The 17,357-nt window shown below is 40.2% G+C and overlaps 1 protein-coding gene across 3 annotated transcripts in view; it reads right to left on the bottom strand.

Annotated features, from left to right (window-relative positions):
• Nucleotides 1-14,764: 14,764 nt before the first annotated feature.
• The window catches only part of chl1b (cell adhesion molecule L1-like b), a 62,981-nt gene continuing 60,388 nt past the window's right edge, over nt 14,765-17,357 (bottom strand). For all 3 annotated transcript variants that reach the window (XM_017036917.2, XM_017036920.2, XM_008320456.3), the window contains one exon: nt 14,765-16,813. In XM_017036917.2, coding sequence (XP_016892406.1) covers nt 16,609-16,813 — 205 coding nt within the window. In that variant the 3' untranslated portion in view covers nt 14,765-16,608. The remainder of the gene's footprint in view (nt 16,814-17,357) is intronic.

Raw genomic sequence — 17,357 nt, 5'->3', positions numbered from 1 at the left:
CATGATGACTGAAACTGGTGATGATGAATAGCAGCAATAACATTTTCATTAATATTTTCATATATTTTAAGCAACACTATGAAACAACGGCTAAGCAAATACAGCCCTAATGTGGTGATTCATTTATAAAGGCTCAATGTGAGAGCCATTAGTGGATTCCATATACTGTATGAGACACGTGGTCTAACAGACACTGGACTGCAGCTCTAGCTTTGTGGTTAGACTCAGTGTAGTGGAGCACAGCTGACCACTCTTTATTAATTATCATTACTGACTGCTTTCACTGTAAGGAGCAGGCTAACTATGAGGAATCTTAAAATATGCATAGGTCCATGGTAGTGAGTTATTCAGTCAGACTTTTGCCTTAAGGAAACTAGCAATACTATATATATTTTGAATGTATTTAACCTTTATTTAGCCATCTTAAGACCCATTGAGTTCAAGAGCTTTTTCACAAGGGTGACCTGACCAAGAAGAAATAAAAATATATAAGAAAATAAAAAACAGTTTACAATTTCCACCGTTCTAATGATTTCCAATGACGCTGTTTTAGGACAGGGCGTTTGTATCTAAAGAGACAAGTCTAGACAGATTCAGTTCGGACTGGAGGTCATTACAGGCAGAGGCGGCAAAAGAACTAAAAGCTTTCTTTCCCATCTCAGACTTCACAGGAGGAACCACGAGGTGCAGAATGTCATCGGAGCATGAGGCATAACAGTTTTTAGTTTTTCAGTGCTTAAATATGGAGGGACCAAGTCATGGAGGGTCTTGTTAACCAGAGTCATCCAGTGTGGTAAACGTCTGACATTTAAAGACAGCATGACAGCTTTGGTATATAGATCACAGTGGTGACTAAGGCAGCTGTAACCAGTGATAAATCTCTAGGCATGATGGTAGACCAGGGTCAAAAACTGGATTGGACAAAGCTCTCATATAGACAACATCGCCGTAGACCAGAACAAGCACGGAGGTAGCTGAAATCCGGAGCTTTCAAGCTCTGAGAGAAAAACTTTTTTTTTCATGTAATAGAAACTGAGATTTACAATTCATTTTGAAATTATTTTTTATATGAGTTTTGAAAGAAAGCTCCCAATCATTAGCAACAGGTCTGTGTTGGTTCTCGGTCTTCCTGGTCACTTAATCCAAAAATAGTTACATTGAGGGCAACTGGACGAGGTAGTTTCTTTTTTTTTTTTTTTGGAAGACGTTTCACGTCTCATCCAAGAGGCTTCTTCAGTTCTGACTGACTACCACAACTCCACCCCCCCTTTTTGCAACGGCCCTCATTACGGGTATGCAGCCCCTTGGAGGCTAAATACCAGATTTTCCCAGTAGTTAGTCAGAACTGAAGAAGCTTCTTGGGTGAGATGTGAAATGTCTTCAAAAAAAAAAAAAATAAAAAAATAAAGTTTGTCCAGTTGCCCTTAATGTAACTATTTTTGGCTCCCAATCATTAGTTATTTCCAGGTGCTTATAACTACCAACCAGCTCAAGAGCTGGACCATGGGAAGTTATAATTGAGGGGACGTTCACTCTATGCAAAGTTGACTTGGTCTGGGTTTTAGAGGGACTGTCTAACCCTTAAGCGTTAGCTCCAATAACTAAGTAATGGGAAGTTATAATTGAGGGGACGTTCTCCAATAACTAAGTCGATATTTTATGATCTGCCAATATCTGGAAATGTGTCTCTAAACGACTGATTCTGATCACATCAGCTCTGTAATGTCACAGAGTGGGTAGTTATATCCTGTCCTCTGCATTGGCTTCTGTTCATTGGCTTCCTCCATGAGCTCCTCCCAGGGAACTGGGAGTTCAGTTAGTAGCACATGTATAATTGAACCAGACAGATGCACCAAGTTGGACGTCAGTGTGGTTTTTCACAATGTGGTGTGAGAACCTGAGGTGCCAGCCCAGATCTGCTGTAGAGAGGTCCGACAGGCGGTCTCTGCTGAGGCTAGGACCGCTCTCCTACGTCTGGGGTGAGTGTTCTTCCGCTGGCAGGCATGATGGTTTTGTTTATTGTGCTGGAGTTGGTCTGTCAGGGGTCTTCAGTGCCTCCCACCACAGCTGTTGAACAACCCCTTAACATATGTGGTTTACAGATGACTGTAAGCAATATAAAATATATATATTAATGTTCTTCTTTTCTCTTCTTGTTCATGTGGGAAAAAATCTCAGAGCCTCTCCTGCTGCCAAATAAATAATAATAATAAAAAAACCCTGTATAAACAAGGACCTGTGTTTCAGCAAATTCTGAATTGCACCAGGGTTTGTACCTCCACTTGAGATAAAGATGAAATCTGCAAGAGGGGGAAAACAAAAAAATTCCAAACAGATGATTTGACCATCTGTCGGCTGCCGGCAGTACCATACTTACACTGGTACAACCACTTGTTCATTAGCCCACATATGGAGCACAATATATTTCCGAAGAAAAGGGGAGTGGAGGTTATAATAAGACAACAGGACCACAGAGTTTTCGCCTGAAGCACCTGTAGTATATTATCAGCTGGGTACACAACAAAAGTAGAAAGAACAAACCAAATGAAAGGACAGAAAATAAAAAGCACAAACAAACAGATATTACATTTAATCTTATTTAACATGGCTTCACTCCATTAAAATCTAGTCAAAGTCCCAGTTACATTTTCTCTAATTCGTCACTATAGCAGTTAATGTTCCCACATTTGGTGAAGATTTTCTGATGATATTTAGCCTCCAATGATGATATTTAGCCTCTGCAATACACATTCACACCAACCCTAATTCTCACACTTTTCACCATTTTAAGATGAACATTTGCATGACATATTATTTTTTTTGTAAATCTCCTTGGATTGGATTTTGATGTATAATGTCTTATGTTTTGATGTAAGGCATGATTTTATGAGGAAATTCAATAAAAAAAGGTCATGTAATGTATGTTACCACAATATAAATATTACATAAGAATTATCCAGTGGTGCACCACAAAACAAAAATGTCAGATAAAGTACATGATACCCCAGCTTCAATTTACTTGCTCAACCTGAAACCTGTGCCTGTTTAGTTGAACACAAACCTCATATACCCAATACTGTATAACCACAGGAGTTGAAGAAAGACACACATGGAAATCTTTAATCTTTAAAAGCTCTGATTATCTTGCCTTTTAGTTTCATATAAACAGAAACAAACTGTCGCCTACATTTATCATTTGCTTATTTGATTGCTAACCCCCCACCTCCCCCCCCGTACCAGTACTGCTGATTTGCACTCAGACACATGCACACACAAGCTTTTTATAAGGAGGTTTTTCATGGACTGTGCTTTCGCTGATTTCAGTTATAACAAAGAAACAAGGTCATACGTATTTAGGTAAACCATCTATAATTTCCATTCAAGGCAACAGAAAAATTGTGTACCGAACTCAGGGATATTTCTCACTGGTGATGGAACAGACTGGGAGGCTTGTTCTGCAGGGAAGGAGAGGAAAGGTAAAAATGTTTATCATCAGTGTCAGAGTTGTACGCTGAAGGCGAGGCTGATTCATTAAGGTATCGGTGTTAAGGACCTTAAATCCATTTTGTTGCAGATCCATTATTGTTTCAAATATCCCTGTGACGTTGGAGAGAGTGTTAATGACCTAATTCATCAGCTTAACATGCCATCAGTGCTCCTACATGTTTACTTTCTTCGGCACAATCATATCAATCGTCGAGAAGGAAAAGCAATAATTCTGTACAAGAAGCCTTTGACGCCTGTTGTCTGCATTTATTTCCCAGAGCAGCAGTCTCAGATCCAATACTCCATTTTCAACTGGCAAAGTGAAAAATAATTTACAAGGATCTCAGACAAGCGTTTAATTTCAACAGTGTGTGTTCTTTTGACAGCGCGCACACAATCCATGGGACGCCATAGTTTTTATGTTGCCCTTCTGTCAGCACGTCCAGCATCAGTTTTTTAAAAGTAATTAGTACATTTTAATACTGTAATGTTTTATTGTAGACATCTGCCTTATGCTAGTGTGTAAATAGAGAATGTATTAAAATGTCAGACACAAGTTCATTTACCACTCGATGATCATCGTATTAGTCATCGCTTCAACCATTTGTCCTTTTGGTGACTCCAGGTGCCATCTGGGTAAACAGGGTTCCTAAACCCCATCTGCTGGCTGTGGTTCTTTTGTTGTTGTTCATTTTCAAGTAGGATGCACATCGATTACACCTCAGCACTTGGGAGAGGTGAGGAGAGGTTGGTGTCAATCTGCTCCAAACACTCTCCATGTAATGAACGTGTCTCAACAGGGTTCAGATTTTCTATTTTTAATTTGGCAAGGCCCCGTGTATGTTCCATGTCTATGTGAGTGTTTTTTTTTTTTTTTAATTAGGTGCTTTGTTTGTGTTTTTGAGAAATTCCAAACTGACTGTAGATTGGGGTGTCAACCCCAAATTCACAGTGGGGCAAAATTAAAAACTAGGCCAAACTTAATATTTATAGAGAAATTGGCTGGAAATGTGCATTTTTTTTCCCTGTATGTAGAATTTTTTCATATGGAAACAAACTTTAGTTTTGCGTAAACTAAATCGTAAAAAAAATCTGGAACAACCAAAGCTTAATATTGTAAACAAATTAAAAATGAATAGTCAAGCCTTAGTAAAGTAAATATGTTTTAAAGGCCAAAAAAAAGTACGATCTATAATATTGTGCATACACCATATAATGGGTATATAGGGGCTAAATACTGCTGGGCCAACTCAAGTACACATTTCTAGCGGGCCAAACATTAATACATTAATTACACCAGGGCCAGATTTGCCCCGCGGGCCTGAGTTTGACACCTGTGCTGTAGATGCATGAATGTCTAGGCCTCTGTTTGAACTGTCCAGGATTTCCACTCCTCCACTCTAACACTGAACAGCATTAATGGAAGATCAATTCAAGAATGAATGATTCTCAGACATGGCTATCACTCACAAGTCTACCCGCTCAAAATTCAATATTCATTTTGTTTCTGGTCGAGTTTTAATTATCCAGATCTTGAAGGTAAATGTTCAGTTGCCGACAGACTCAAATGTGGAGAGCTGAGCCTGGGGGTAAAATGAGGACATTTTCTCCTAATGCTCTCACAAATCCACAGATCTTTAAAGAGACTGCGCTGCATGCAAATGATGTGAAGTGGTCAGTTGCACACAAAAGCGTCACTTGTAAACAAGGTTTGATAAAAAAAAAAAAGGAAAACGCTTTTGTATTAGGACACGTTGAATTACGAAGTGACAATAAAGTGGCTTGTGCTGGCTCAGGAAACACGGGATAATAAAAGGACGCCTAATGCACTTGTGAAATCCCCGCCATAAAGAAGAGGATAAAGTGTCTGTAAATCAGCCGTAAAATTGCTGATGCTAATCCAGTGTACGCCAGTGAATATGTTAAAGTGCTATCATCACTGTCGCCTACTCCTCCTGCCGACCCGTGGCATACATCATTGCCTTTTCAATGAGTTGGAGTTTCATCTTCTAGGAGAGAAAGTGTTTTATTTGATCGTCATTAAAACCTCAGCTCTAATCAGGGTGTTTCTAAAAATATGGAGGGAGGAATTTACCTTACAGGAAATTACAGTAACCCTAAGAAAAAAAAGAAAAAAAACTTTACCCAGCACCTGCAGCTGCACAGAGACATTCAAATGATGAATGAACCTCATTAAAGGTGCAAACATTTTCTGGGCTTTGGAAAGTAACTTACAAAGATGATATAATAGACCACGATATCCACACGAAGGTTCATCCGGACCACTATTATACACACCCACACACAAACACAAACAAGATACCATATTTTAAAAACTAATTTCAGAACCAGCATTCTAGAGACACCTACTACTGTAATTCATGTTTAATAGGTTTGTTCATTATATACGCCATGACTTTCTAAAGGATGTTAAGTTGTTTCAGTTCTGCAATATTGTTAAATCAAACGTTTGCTTGGGTACCGTAGGAAGTTCCAAAAAATGGTCCCTGGCCCAGGAGTTTAGCACCCCTAATATGAATAATTATCCTAAATAAAAATAATTTCCCTTTTTAACCTTGTAATTTTGAATTTTAGCACAGTCTCAAAGGAAGTCTTAACTGATTTGTTGGCTGAGGTCAAGTTGCTGCACTATGCAGTTGTAGTAAAAGTAGAATATTGGGGAAAACAACATCAGAATTCCGGTCAGTTAGACCAGTGTTTCCCAAACTGTTTTCTGGGGACCCATATTTAAAAAAATCACAAACCTTCACGACCCAGGTCAATAGGCATTATTCGTGAACTCCTGGGAAACATGATGTGAGACGACCCCCCCCCCCCCCCAAAAAAAAAAAAAAAAAATACAACCCTCCTGAGGGTCGCAACTCGGTCTTTGGGAAAAAATTGACAATGAATCAGATAATTTACTCTAACAGGTCAGAGAGGTCAAATCAGGTCACTGCTTTTATCCTCTTCCACAAACAGAAAGTCATTGCCAACTGACTTCTTATCTGACTTCTTATCTCCTTATCAGGTGGTTTTTCAGACAACTTCCCTCATACATCTCTGAGTCCGTCTTTGTGGTTCAGGAATGACTATAAAAAGGATGACGCCGTGAATGTTCAATAGAAACAGCCGAGCAAATAATTCAATACCACTGATCTCCGACATAAACAAAGAAAATCCTAAAATATTGACATGTGTCGAGGTCCATGCAGACGAATTATACATCAGGTAATGTAAGCGTATACACAGCCTCTTGTATACGCTCTTGTATTTATGAAAAGAATACGCGAATTCTTTTCATAAATAGTCTGGTGCCTTCGTGCAGTTTATTGTATTTTCTTTTTATGTTGAAGGTGAACATATACATTCATTTTGTTTTTTTTGTTTTTTTGTTTTTTTGTTTTTGATTAAAGACTAAAAATGAAAGCATTTCTGTTTGTAATCATATAGACAGAGTATGTTCTGATGTGCTGGGTTCATTATGACAGGTCACCTGCCTTCATGTCGTCTGATAATTGATGTCCTACTTCACTACGTCCAAGTCTATTTTTATCCTACTCTATTTCTCCTCCACATCTTTGGTCCAGCGTGTCCACCATGTCTTCTCACCACTTGTCCAAACCGTGTCTGTGTTGCTTCTCTAACTATATCCAAACAGTTCCAGTATAGTTTCACTCCCTGAGACATGTTTATTTTAAAACCTGTCATTTCTGTTCTGTACCAATGACAACTCCACCGACTGTAACTGTTCAATGTCCACCTCAGTGTTCTGACTTGGGGACAGCAGCACAGTCTCTGAGTATAAGTCATAGCTGGTGAATCTAATCTATTAGATTACATTAGGTCGGATCAGATTACATCATTTCCTACCACATATAACATTTAAAAAAACATTTTTTTAAAGAAATACTTATGTTATTACCAGTGACTTTGGGCCAGGGCCAATGGGAAGAATATTACTGTCGTACACATTCTGGAACCACAGACCAGATGTTGCTTATGTTTCTGAGATTAGATTATTTAACAATATAAAGAGCTTAATGCTATTAGCTGTATCGTTAACATTTTCATCAACATACAATAATAATTACGCAACATGAACAGTTTGTCATACTCTATATGTCAAAAATATTTGTTTACCCTTTGAAGTATTTGTTACACAACACGGATTTTTTTCAGTTATAACGATAAGTAAAAGGTTGAAAACACTGTCGTTAGAATAATTGTATTGTTTTTCTCTATGTCTCTCTCTCTCTCTCTCTCACACCACTAAACTGAACTGAACCATTGAATATTCACAGAACTAAAGAGTGAGGATCAACTAACAGTGTTTGTTTGTCTGTGTTTGTGTACAACATGCTGCTCATTGTATCATCACCGTCATCATCACCATCATCATCATCATCATCATCATCACCATCATCATCATCATCATCATCATCATCATCATCATCATCATCATCATCATCATCATCATCATCATCATCATCATCATCATCATCATCATCATCATCATCATCATCATCATCATCGTCATCATCATCATCATCGTCATCACAGTTCTGTTTCCTGACCAGGATTTGTCCTAACTGCCACATTATTGCTCGGCACCATCACAGAGCAGATGGAAAATTCTCCCCCTCACACCTGCCTCTATGACAAACACTCTCTGTGCTCCGTCCACAATCACCCTCTTCTGGAACAGGAGTGATGTGTAAAATTACCTCTGGATGAGGACTGTGATTGCACCCTGACAGACAACATCATATTTCACATCACATCCTCTTTGCCTCTGTGCGGCGCTGCTCTGATCAGGCTGAGTGTTGACAGCCAGTCAGTTCATATTGATACAGGTCGTCCTGGTCCTCCGCGTCCTCTGTATTAGATACATTATGACATTGTCTCCTACTGAGACTTGAGCTTGAACTTCACAGAGTAAAAAAAGGAAGAGCTTTTAATGCTAATGCTAATGAGCCCGGAATTAAATAAGTATAAATGTATCCACTGAATAATATTTTTGTAAGTTGTGTGTGATGATCTTTAATTATATTAACAAATACATCCTGGAACCAGAGCGGTGGTTGCTTCTGTTTACATTTGCCAGTTGTGAACCATACATTGGATTGTGCTACATTAGCTTTATTTCATTTGTCTTTGCTCTTCATTATTGATGTCAAACATTAGTCAGACTTTTCTTATGTTTTTATGTCCTAGATTATGATGTCACCACTGTGTTACCGTAGGTGAGTGACATAGGCGGTGTTGTACAGTATGTACATGTCACTTCTTCCATTGTTGTTGTTGTTGTTGTTGTTGTTGCAGGATTTCCTGATATATCCCCAATAAAACAGTTTAGGAGCTTTTTTATCTCTTTGTCGTATAATGGGATAACCTAGAGTACATGTCTTCTAATGCTACAACTCCAGGCTGAGAGCCTGAGGCTGAGCCACCTTAGGCTGAGAATGTCTGCTCCACAGAATCAGTGTACACAAAGAAACCTTCATTTTTGGTGCATGCAAGTTGCTAGTTACAGTTTGTTCGATTTATTAAATCAAATCACTCAAATCGCCAACGTAACTGTAGGCCTGCTAACTCAAAACCACTCCTGTTGTGGTTTACCTGATCTTGATCTACTGAGTGGCCACCACTGGTCTAACGACACTGTTAATACACACAGTACAAACTCAAAAGTCTGGTCCCATCATATCAAAACCCTACTGCCGTTTTATTTCAAGTGTTTTAGAATCAGCTCTCATTTCAGAGACGTGATTCATGTCTCTGAAAAAACAGAGTCAAATTTTGATTAAAATTTAAATAGAATCAGAGTTTGAATGATGGTGTGCACTCCACAGGGATTTCATCATACCAATGATGTCGGCTCTGGCAGAATGGTGAGAAATACTTGAGCAGGCATGTGCTTTTAAAAATGTTATAATATAAGTTGGTGTTAAACGGTGCAGCCTCAGCAGCATGTCCATGTCAGATCAGAAACTACGCCGTTTTGACAGATTATTTTGATTTTCTGGTTTAACAAGCACTGATCTCTCAGATCTCTCTTGGAGTGTATGTGTAGACCAACGATGACCCCGTCCCATCTCGTGTTCACTACAGATTTATTAAACCACGTAGACGGGTTTTTCTCCAGCAAAAATAAAATCTGAATGACTTCCTTTTTAATTGCTTCTTCACCCTGGTTTCCTCCTGAAGGTCAGAGGCATCAGACCTAGAGTTGCTGTAACCATGCACCGAGTCTGATCCTCTTAAAGTATTTCAAACGTGTTGAAAGTTGGACTTACCACTTATCTGGTAGTAACTGCAATGAGGAATGTGAACCAAATCTTGTAAGACTTCCTCCAGCCTCTATGGGCGTCCTAAACCCCCTTGGTGAGGCGGCGTGTTCTGGTGGTCGGCAGCGCTCATGAACCGGCAGCAGATACTGTAGTACAAGTTCTCACCTGACTAGTTTCAAGTAGAATAAGAGAACTCAGGGTGATGCTGCTGCTGCTGCTGCTGCTGCTGCTCAGAGCCAGTGGGAACAACCATGGCTAAGCCCAGTCAAGCCAGAGACTCATTAGTCTTAGCCTGAGCTAGAACCTGGGCCCAGGGGAACCACAGTGTGTGTCAGAAATAGGCTTTGTCTGATTGATTACACTTCAGTAATTTTTTGTAGGATAACATACATTAGAAATGTATAAAAGGGCCATCCTGTGGCCCACATTTATCAGATACAGACTGAAGCTACTTTCTCTACTCTACTAGGTTTTTTCATTAAAAAAAAAAAAAAAGTAAAATTTAGTAAATGTGCCGCTGCCCTATAAGAGTCAGGAACTACGTTAAATGACTTAGTGCTAAGACGGTCCTTGGTTCCGATTCTGATATCAACTCAGACACCGATATATGCAGCCGTGTGGGTTAAATGCAGAGGACACATTTCATTGTGTGCATTGGACAATAATTCACCTTCACTTCAAAACTATTCTTAGGTCACATCATCTGTGCGAAACACAGGGGTTGCATTATCGGGTTTTCATTATCGGAGGAAAAACCGATAATGATTCTTACTGATGTTACATAATTATACTAACACCGGCCGATCATATCTTGAGACTTGACTTGTGAACATTTTTATATCATAGGTATCATTAATCATCTTTATTCACAAAATCACAGAACTCTTTTGGTCTCCTGAACCTCAACAGGTTTTTCCTTTCTCTGTGTCCCAGTCGTAGTACACGTTCAGTCAGGTAACCCAGTAGAACACCAGGGCCAGGCAGAAACAGTCCACACACGAGATGAGACAAAGAGAAGCACAAAGGCAAACAGATTTGGACCATGTGAACATGGAGCAACAGCAACACAATAGTATGACTACTGTAGAAATACAATACAACAGCAACATAGACTGACCAATCAGCCCACACCAACAAAGACACACTGAGGCAGAGAGGTATTTATACCCAAGGCACCAGGTGAGACGAGTTAAGCTAATGAACAGGGAATCACAGGACACACAGGTGAGAGTGAGGACACTGATTACCACAGAGAGACAGACAGGTCTGACAGTATAAGGTAATACGTAATACCCATAAATGAAGAACAGCCAAGTCTTACAGTTGAATTAGGGCTCTTTAAAATGTTTTATTTCTGAGGAGGAAACACCTTCAGCTGACCTCTGTCCTCCACTGTGACCGCTGCCCCCTGCTGCTGCAGCAGCTGCCAAGAGCTCCCACAGTGTTAGGTATGGAGATGGGGACAATAGGATAGCAATAAAATTAACATTGTAAGACTAAACTATGACCTGCTATCAAGCGATCAACAACTGGCGGCCCCGGGCACCGAATACGTCCCGCCGAATCATCCAATTGGTCCCGCAACTGGATTCCAAATAATAATGTGTCTTTTATTTCATTTGATTCGAGTGTCTTTTATAATAATTTGTATTTTATTTAATCCTTAAAAATATGTTTAAGGCGGTATTGTTTCTGAAATGTGTTGTTAATGGTAATTCCTATTTGGTCTGACGATTTATGTAAACTTCGGACTGACAAGAAATCCAACTTTCTTAGCAAACAGTTGCAAAAATCCGATCCGTTTTGGCTCCTGAATGAAACGAAAACGTTCGAAGATGCTATGCTAACATGACAAGACAGGCTTGTTTTTGTGTGTGTAAGTTCAGCCTTTAAGTGTAATGTAAAAACACTCATGTAAATGCTGAAGGGCTCAGGCGAGTGGCTGCTCCAGCCTTAGTCATGAATTTAAAACAGAGTTCATGTCACAGGTATCTGGTTCTCATGAAAAGATGTCAACCTTGGGTTGTTTTATTTTTTTCAAACATTGCTCATAAAGTATGCAGAACAACAACCAGAGATCGTGGTCTTCTGGCGGAACTCCTCTGCCAGGACGTGTTTTGCCACATGATTATTTATTTCTGCGTGAGCAGCAAAGTAAAAATAAATTGAGGTCAAAAGTTTGGCGATACAGCAACACACAGAACCGCCTGGTCAGCGGCTGCGACGACTGCTGACTTCGTGCTCGTCTGTCGCTGCTCCCTCTGCGCTCTCTTCGTGGCCCATTGTCTCTGTCCCGGCACATTTAAATTATTGCTATCCATTTTTAGCTGCTTTACAAAGACACAAAACATTCAGACCTTGTTTGCACTTGTGCATTTTAGAAAAAAAGGCGATAGGGAAAAAAAAAAAACATAATCAGATTTTTGTTCTGCACAGAGTATCGAGTCCCATTTGCGGTGAAGTATTTCAAATTTTAAGAGGGGAAAGCGTGTGTCGTTTAAGGTGAGAAGACTGGTATTACACTGTGGGTGAGAATCATGGCAGCCTCACAGGCACCAGTGCCTGATTTACTCTCACAGATGTCCTTTACCGTACACTCACTAAACTGAAAAAAAAGAAAGAAAAGTTTCCCTTCATTTCCTTTGCTTTATTCCCATCTTCCCATGCAAAAAAAAAGTTGCTGCTCGGAGAGAAATCTGTTGATGAATAAAGCACTCATACAAAGTGAGTTGCTGACAGCTCGGCAGACCTGGGGGACCAATTCATTTGCTGCCGCAAGTATGATGTGTGTAGATCAGTCCCTCAGATTTCCCAAATGCCTGAGCACTTTGAAAGAGTCACGGGCCTCATGCTGCCACAGGAAATTCTGCATCTCTTCAGATGAATGGCTGCTGCGGAGCCCAGAGCCCCCCCTGCTGCTGTAACCCAGGATTCCTATTACCTGACTTTATTATTCAACCATCCACTGCATACATTTTTGCATTTCCTTTCTGAACTACAGGCCATTGGATTTACCTCTGTGTTTTTTTTTATGACTTCAAAAAACAATCATCGGTGGGAAACAAGTATTGATCCAGTGACTCTTCTTGGTTTTTGTGATTTAGACCCTTACATCATTTTTGGCAACTCCTTGTGGAGTAATATGAAGGAGCTGTGCTGGAGGTTGTCAAATATAAGTATGAGAGATGATTAAAAGAGGACAAAGTTAAAGTTTAGTCTCAGGGTCTCAAAGTGAAGTGTCATTTCAGTGAGAGCCACATTAGTGTTAGATCTTCAATATAAAAATACATATTTTAGACACTGTATAATGCAAAAAGAACAGCCAGGAGAAATAAAAAAAATGTCCTCATGGTCAGAATTTATTTATCATTACATCTAGATATAGACCAGATGTGGGGGGTCTCACGGGCCACAGTTTGAGACCCCTGCTTGAGTCTATCAGAAACGACAATTCAAATCACCTTCACACCTTCGGAGTAAACAGTTTACCTGTTTATCAAATGTTATTTCCTGAGTTTGGACTAAGGGGGAACCAGATGTTCCAGAACTCCAAACACAAAGACCAGGGATCAAACCAGCAGTAACGTCGTAGCCAATCATTCTGTGTCTAACAATGTGTGACTAACCATCAGCCCTCAGTGTTGTTGACCAGGGTCAGCAACGACAGCTGATTTTTCTTGTCAAAACCTATCAATAAAATGATCGTCCCCACAACTGTGTCTAACGCTCACTCAAATGATTAGGTTGCTAATTAAACCGGTGTGTACCACAGACTTAGCCGTGATATTCACGTCACCGCCTTCATGTGTGGTGCAGCAAACACATTGATTTTGTTGTTTACTCATAGAGAAGAAAAATCAATTTCCATTTGTTTCAGCTCTTTGACCAGCCACTGGAACAGTCTGAGGACAGGGTTCTGACAAAGAAAAATGAATCTTTCTGTAAAGTTTTTTTATTCTATCTTAGGAGACGGACAAAGAGTATTTGGACATGTGACAAAAAAATTCTATATTTGGTCTTTTACATGTTTTACATGGCTGTAGTAAATGATTTTTCTTTTTTTTCAGATGTTGACTTATGTTATGTTAGTCGACATCTAAATGCTCCTTCAGGGAGCAATGTGACTGAAGTGATGTGGACTAGGGATGTTCGATACCAATGCCGTTATCAGTCCGATATCTTCTGTTCTCCTCCAGCGTGGGCTGCCGTTGCTGATGCGATGGTTCCATGTTTATGCCATGTTGGCTACGTTATCTGTGTCTTTGACTCCATCTCTTGATTTCCCTACTTTCAATGTATATCAGGCAGACCCAAAAGCCGGTGGGAACAGTTCTAGTGATACAGTATAATATCTCCAAAGGGTGCTGGCAGTGATCGCTCAACAAGGTTCTGAGGACAAGAAGGCTAACACAAGAATTGCTATGGTCACGATAACGACACCAGACCTCCCTCTATGATCTACTCTGTGCCACATGGCACAAGACTGTGGAGCTGGGACTCCAGTTGATTAGAAGGAACCGCCTTCAGGTGTGCAGCTCATCAGCTCAGGAATCAGCACAGCTTTGAAACACAAGCCTCTGCCTTCTGTTTCACCTCAGCTCTTCTCATGATCTGCTCAGTTCTAGTCCTGTTGGTTCCACTGTATTTATTCAACACATCACCATCTCTGTCTCCTGACAGACGTCACCGTCACCAGACCGTACGTCCTCGCAGGTCCCACTACTGTCTTTGAGAATTTCCTGTCAATCCAGCTGTTTTCGTCCGTCACCTAAATTGTCCTCATGTTACCTAAAGTGCAGCAGCACAAAAAGGCCTCCAAATGACACTCTCCACCATTAGACATGACGAGTGCTCCCGCTCCTTCAACGAAGCTTGTTTGAGCCCACTCCACAGACTGTCTCACTCTCCCCTGCAGCCAGAGTAATCAAACACAATCCTCAGCTCACAGACCTGACACTCCATTTCCTGAAGTCATTCTAAAGTCATGTCGGAGATGAGGACAATTTATCCAAACGTCATTTTATTCAGAGCGAGTTTGTAAAGAAGCTGTCTTTACAATTGGAATATTTCACTGCCAAGTAGGAGGAAAGACAAACATTTACATGTGAGGGGAATACCTACATCGGTAAAAAAACATTTGAGTTTCTGTCAGTGACGGCACTCAGACCATTACCACTACAAGAGAGTAGAGCAGTTTAATGACATCAAAAAACACCGATGAACATTATTTCCATGCAACTGTTGAATCTTTACAAAACATTAAAAATGTTACAATCACAGTGAAAGTGAATGGCTGTGTATCTAGAGCAGGGGTCCCAAACCCCTGGCCCCGGGGGCCACCTCTGGCCCACTGACAGTTTACACCCAGCCAAGAGCTTACATTTTTGCCCTTGAAGAAATGTCTGTTCATTAATATTAATAGTTTAATTAGTCTGGTCTCACTGTTGTACTACACAGTATTTACATTGAACAAAACACACTTTTTCTAAACTTTTATGGTTTATTATACATCAAACACTGTGGTAAACCTCTGAGGGAACGACGATGGCAGCAGTGGCCCACGGGTCATGGGTATTTGAGACCCAAGATCAGAGTAGCAGAGTAAGGCTTGTCAGGGATACACAATACAGTATTACTTCAGCAGTATTCGTTTAAGCCTTAAGCCAACCAGATCACAAAAAATCTGCATATACAGGTTTTATATTGACTTCGTCTTTTGGTCCAGTGTAAAATACTCTGGTATTTTGGCAGATGTTGAATTTGCTCTGATGTGGAAGGATGTTTGAATCCCACAGCAAATATTAAATTACAAAGTATGTTTTCTTAATAACACAGGTCTAAAACACATATTTTCAAAATAACAGTTTCAAATTTTTATCAAAATGTTTTATGCAGGTTCCTGGGAATCTGACCAATTACTGTAGCTCCGTACAGACAAAGAAAAGTTTCAATCGTCAATTGTAATTACAAACAAGTAGCTATTTCCCAAAATACCTTCTTTAGCATTTCTTACAAAACCATTTCCCCGAAGCCATACTCCAGATGCAAAGATGATTAATTCATTCTTATTAATTTCTATAACAACATATTTAAAATTTAATGTCCTGTAATGGATTTCATTTAATTTCTTTTTCAATACATCAAAAACTTTTTTTGTCCGATCGATCCGAAGGCTCAGACATTCGAAGGCATAGAAACCACATGACGCGTTTCTTCAACGTCACAGGTTGAGCCACCGTTCAACAATCAGGCTTCGTGATATAAAATGATATGTAGATTTCCTTGTTCTATTGTCAGGTGCGTATAAAACCACTGGGGAAAAAAATAAGTTAATAAGCAACCTTTGTACACATCTTACCTCATAGGTTTATGAGTCCATTTCATATATAAAACGTCAGTCTGAAAAATATCAACCTGATGTTGCGACTAACTCCCCGGTAACGAGTTAACACCAGGGGGAGCTGTGTGCAATGATGTGGTTTCTACTCTGACAGTTTTGAATGACTAATAATACAGCTACAATCATGGAGAGAGAGGGTAAGGGGGAGAGAGCGAGAGAGAGAAAAACACGTCCTCTAAATGTTCTGCATGATAATATATATATTTATATATAAAAACATATGTAGAATATACACTATATGTACACATTTTTAGTAACGTTCAATCAATGGTAAATAAGAATGGCAGTGTGTGGAGTTGGCTATGTAACACCGAACCTGTGGTTCCAACGGATGGCGTTTGTGTTCACTTCTCTTTTTTTTTTGTTCGTTCGAGACCGTTTTGATGCAAACTGTGTTCTTGGAGAGGCAAAACTGGAGGTCAATTCTCCTCACGCCGGGATCTGAGCCGTGTCTTTGATATCAACAGGCGCCCTCTTCTCCTTTTGGCCGGCGTACACTCCGATAAAAGAACCGTCCTCGTTGAACTGGGCGTCCTCTTCGCCGTAGTCCACCAGGCTGTCCCCGCTGTCCCCCACTTTGATCTCCCTGCTCAGAGACTGCTGGCTGCCCTTCAGTGGCTTCTCATCGTTGTCGCTGTGAGAGGGAGTGAGAGAGAGAGAGAGAGGCGCAGCTGAGAGAGAATCTTCCTCATTTCATCCATGGCTTCTTACAGTAAGACAGGCTGCTGAGTTTGACCGTCACCTCCTCTGTGTGGTGGACATTTGTCTTCACTCCTGGCTGAGCTTCACACTGATGACTATTCACAGACTAATGACTACCACTGTCTACACAAACCACAGTGCTTGAATAACAAACAACAAGGTGCTGAAACACAAACCACAGTGCTTGAATAACAAAGGTAACAACAAGGTGCTGAGACTGAAGCTCTGTAATGCTCGGCTGATGATGTCGTATTCAAACGTTTCAACCTTTGTTGAGGGAAACGGTGACAATGTAGAGCTGAACTACACTCCACGAAACACAAATGTGATAGAACACAAACGCTGCTCGCATGAGGCATTTGATTGCTTCCATTTGCGTGCGCTAATTAGCAGTTAGCTATCCGTATTGGTCAAGAGGAAAGAATGATAATTAATATAGGTTATGGGTGGACTGTAGCTGTGAAAAAATGCATTAC

The sequence above is a fragment of the Cynoglossus semilaevis genome, chromosome 11 (genome assembly GCF_000523025.1).
Source record: "Cynoglossus semilaevis isolate Cse_v1.0 chromosome 11, Cse_v1.0, whole genome shotgun sequence".
Classification (NCBI taxonomy): domain Eukaryota; kingdom Metazoa; phylum Chordata; class Actinopteri; order Pleuronectiformes; family Cynoglossidae; genus Cynoglossus; species Cynoglossus semilaevis.
Note: the sequence above shows the minus strand (reverse complement) of the source record. Positions and strands in the feature narration are given on the sequence as shown.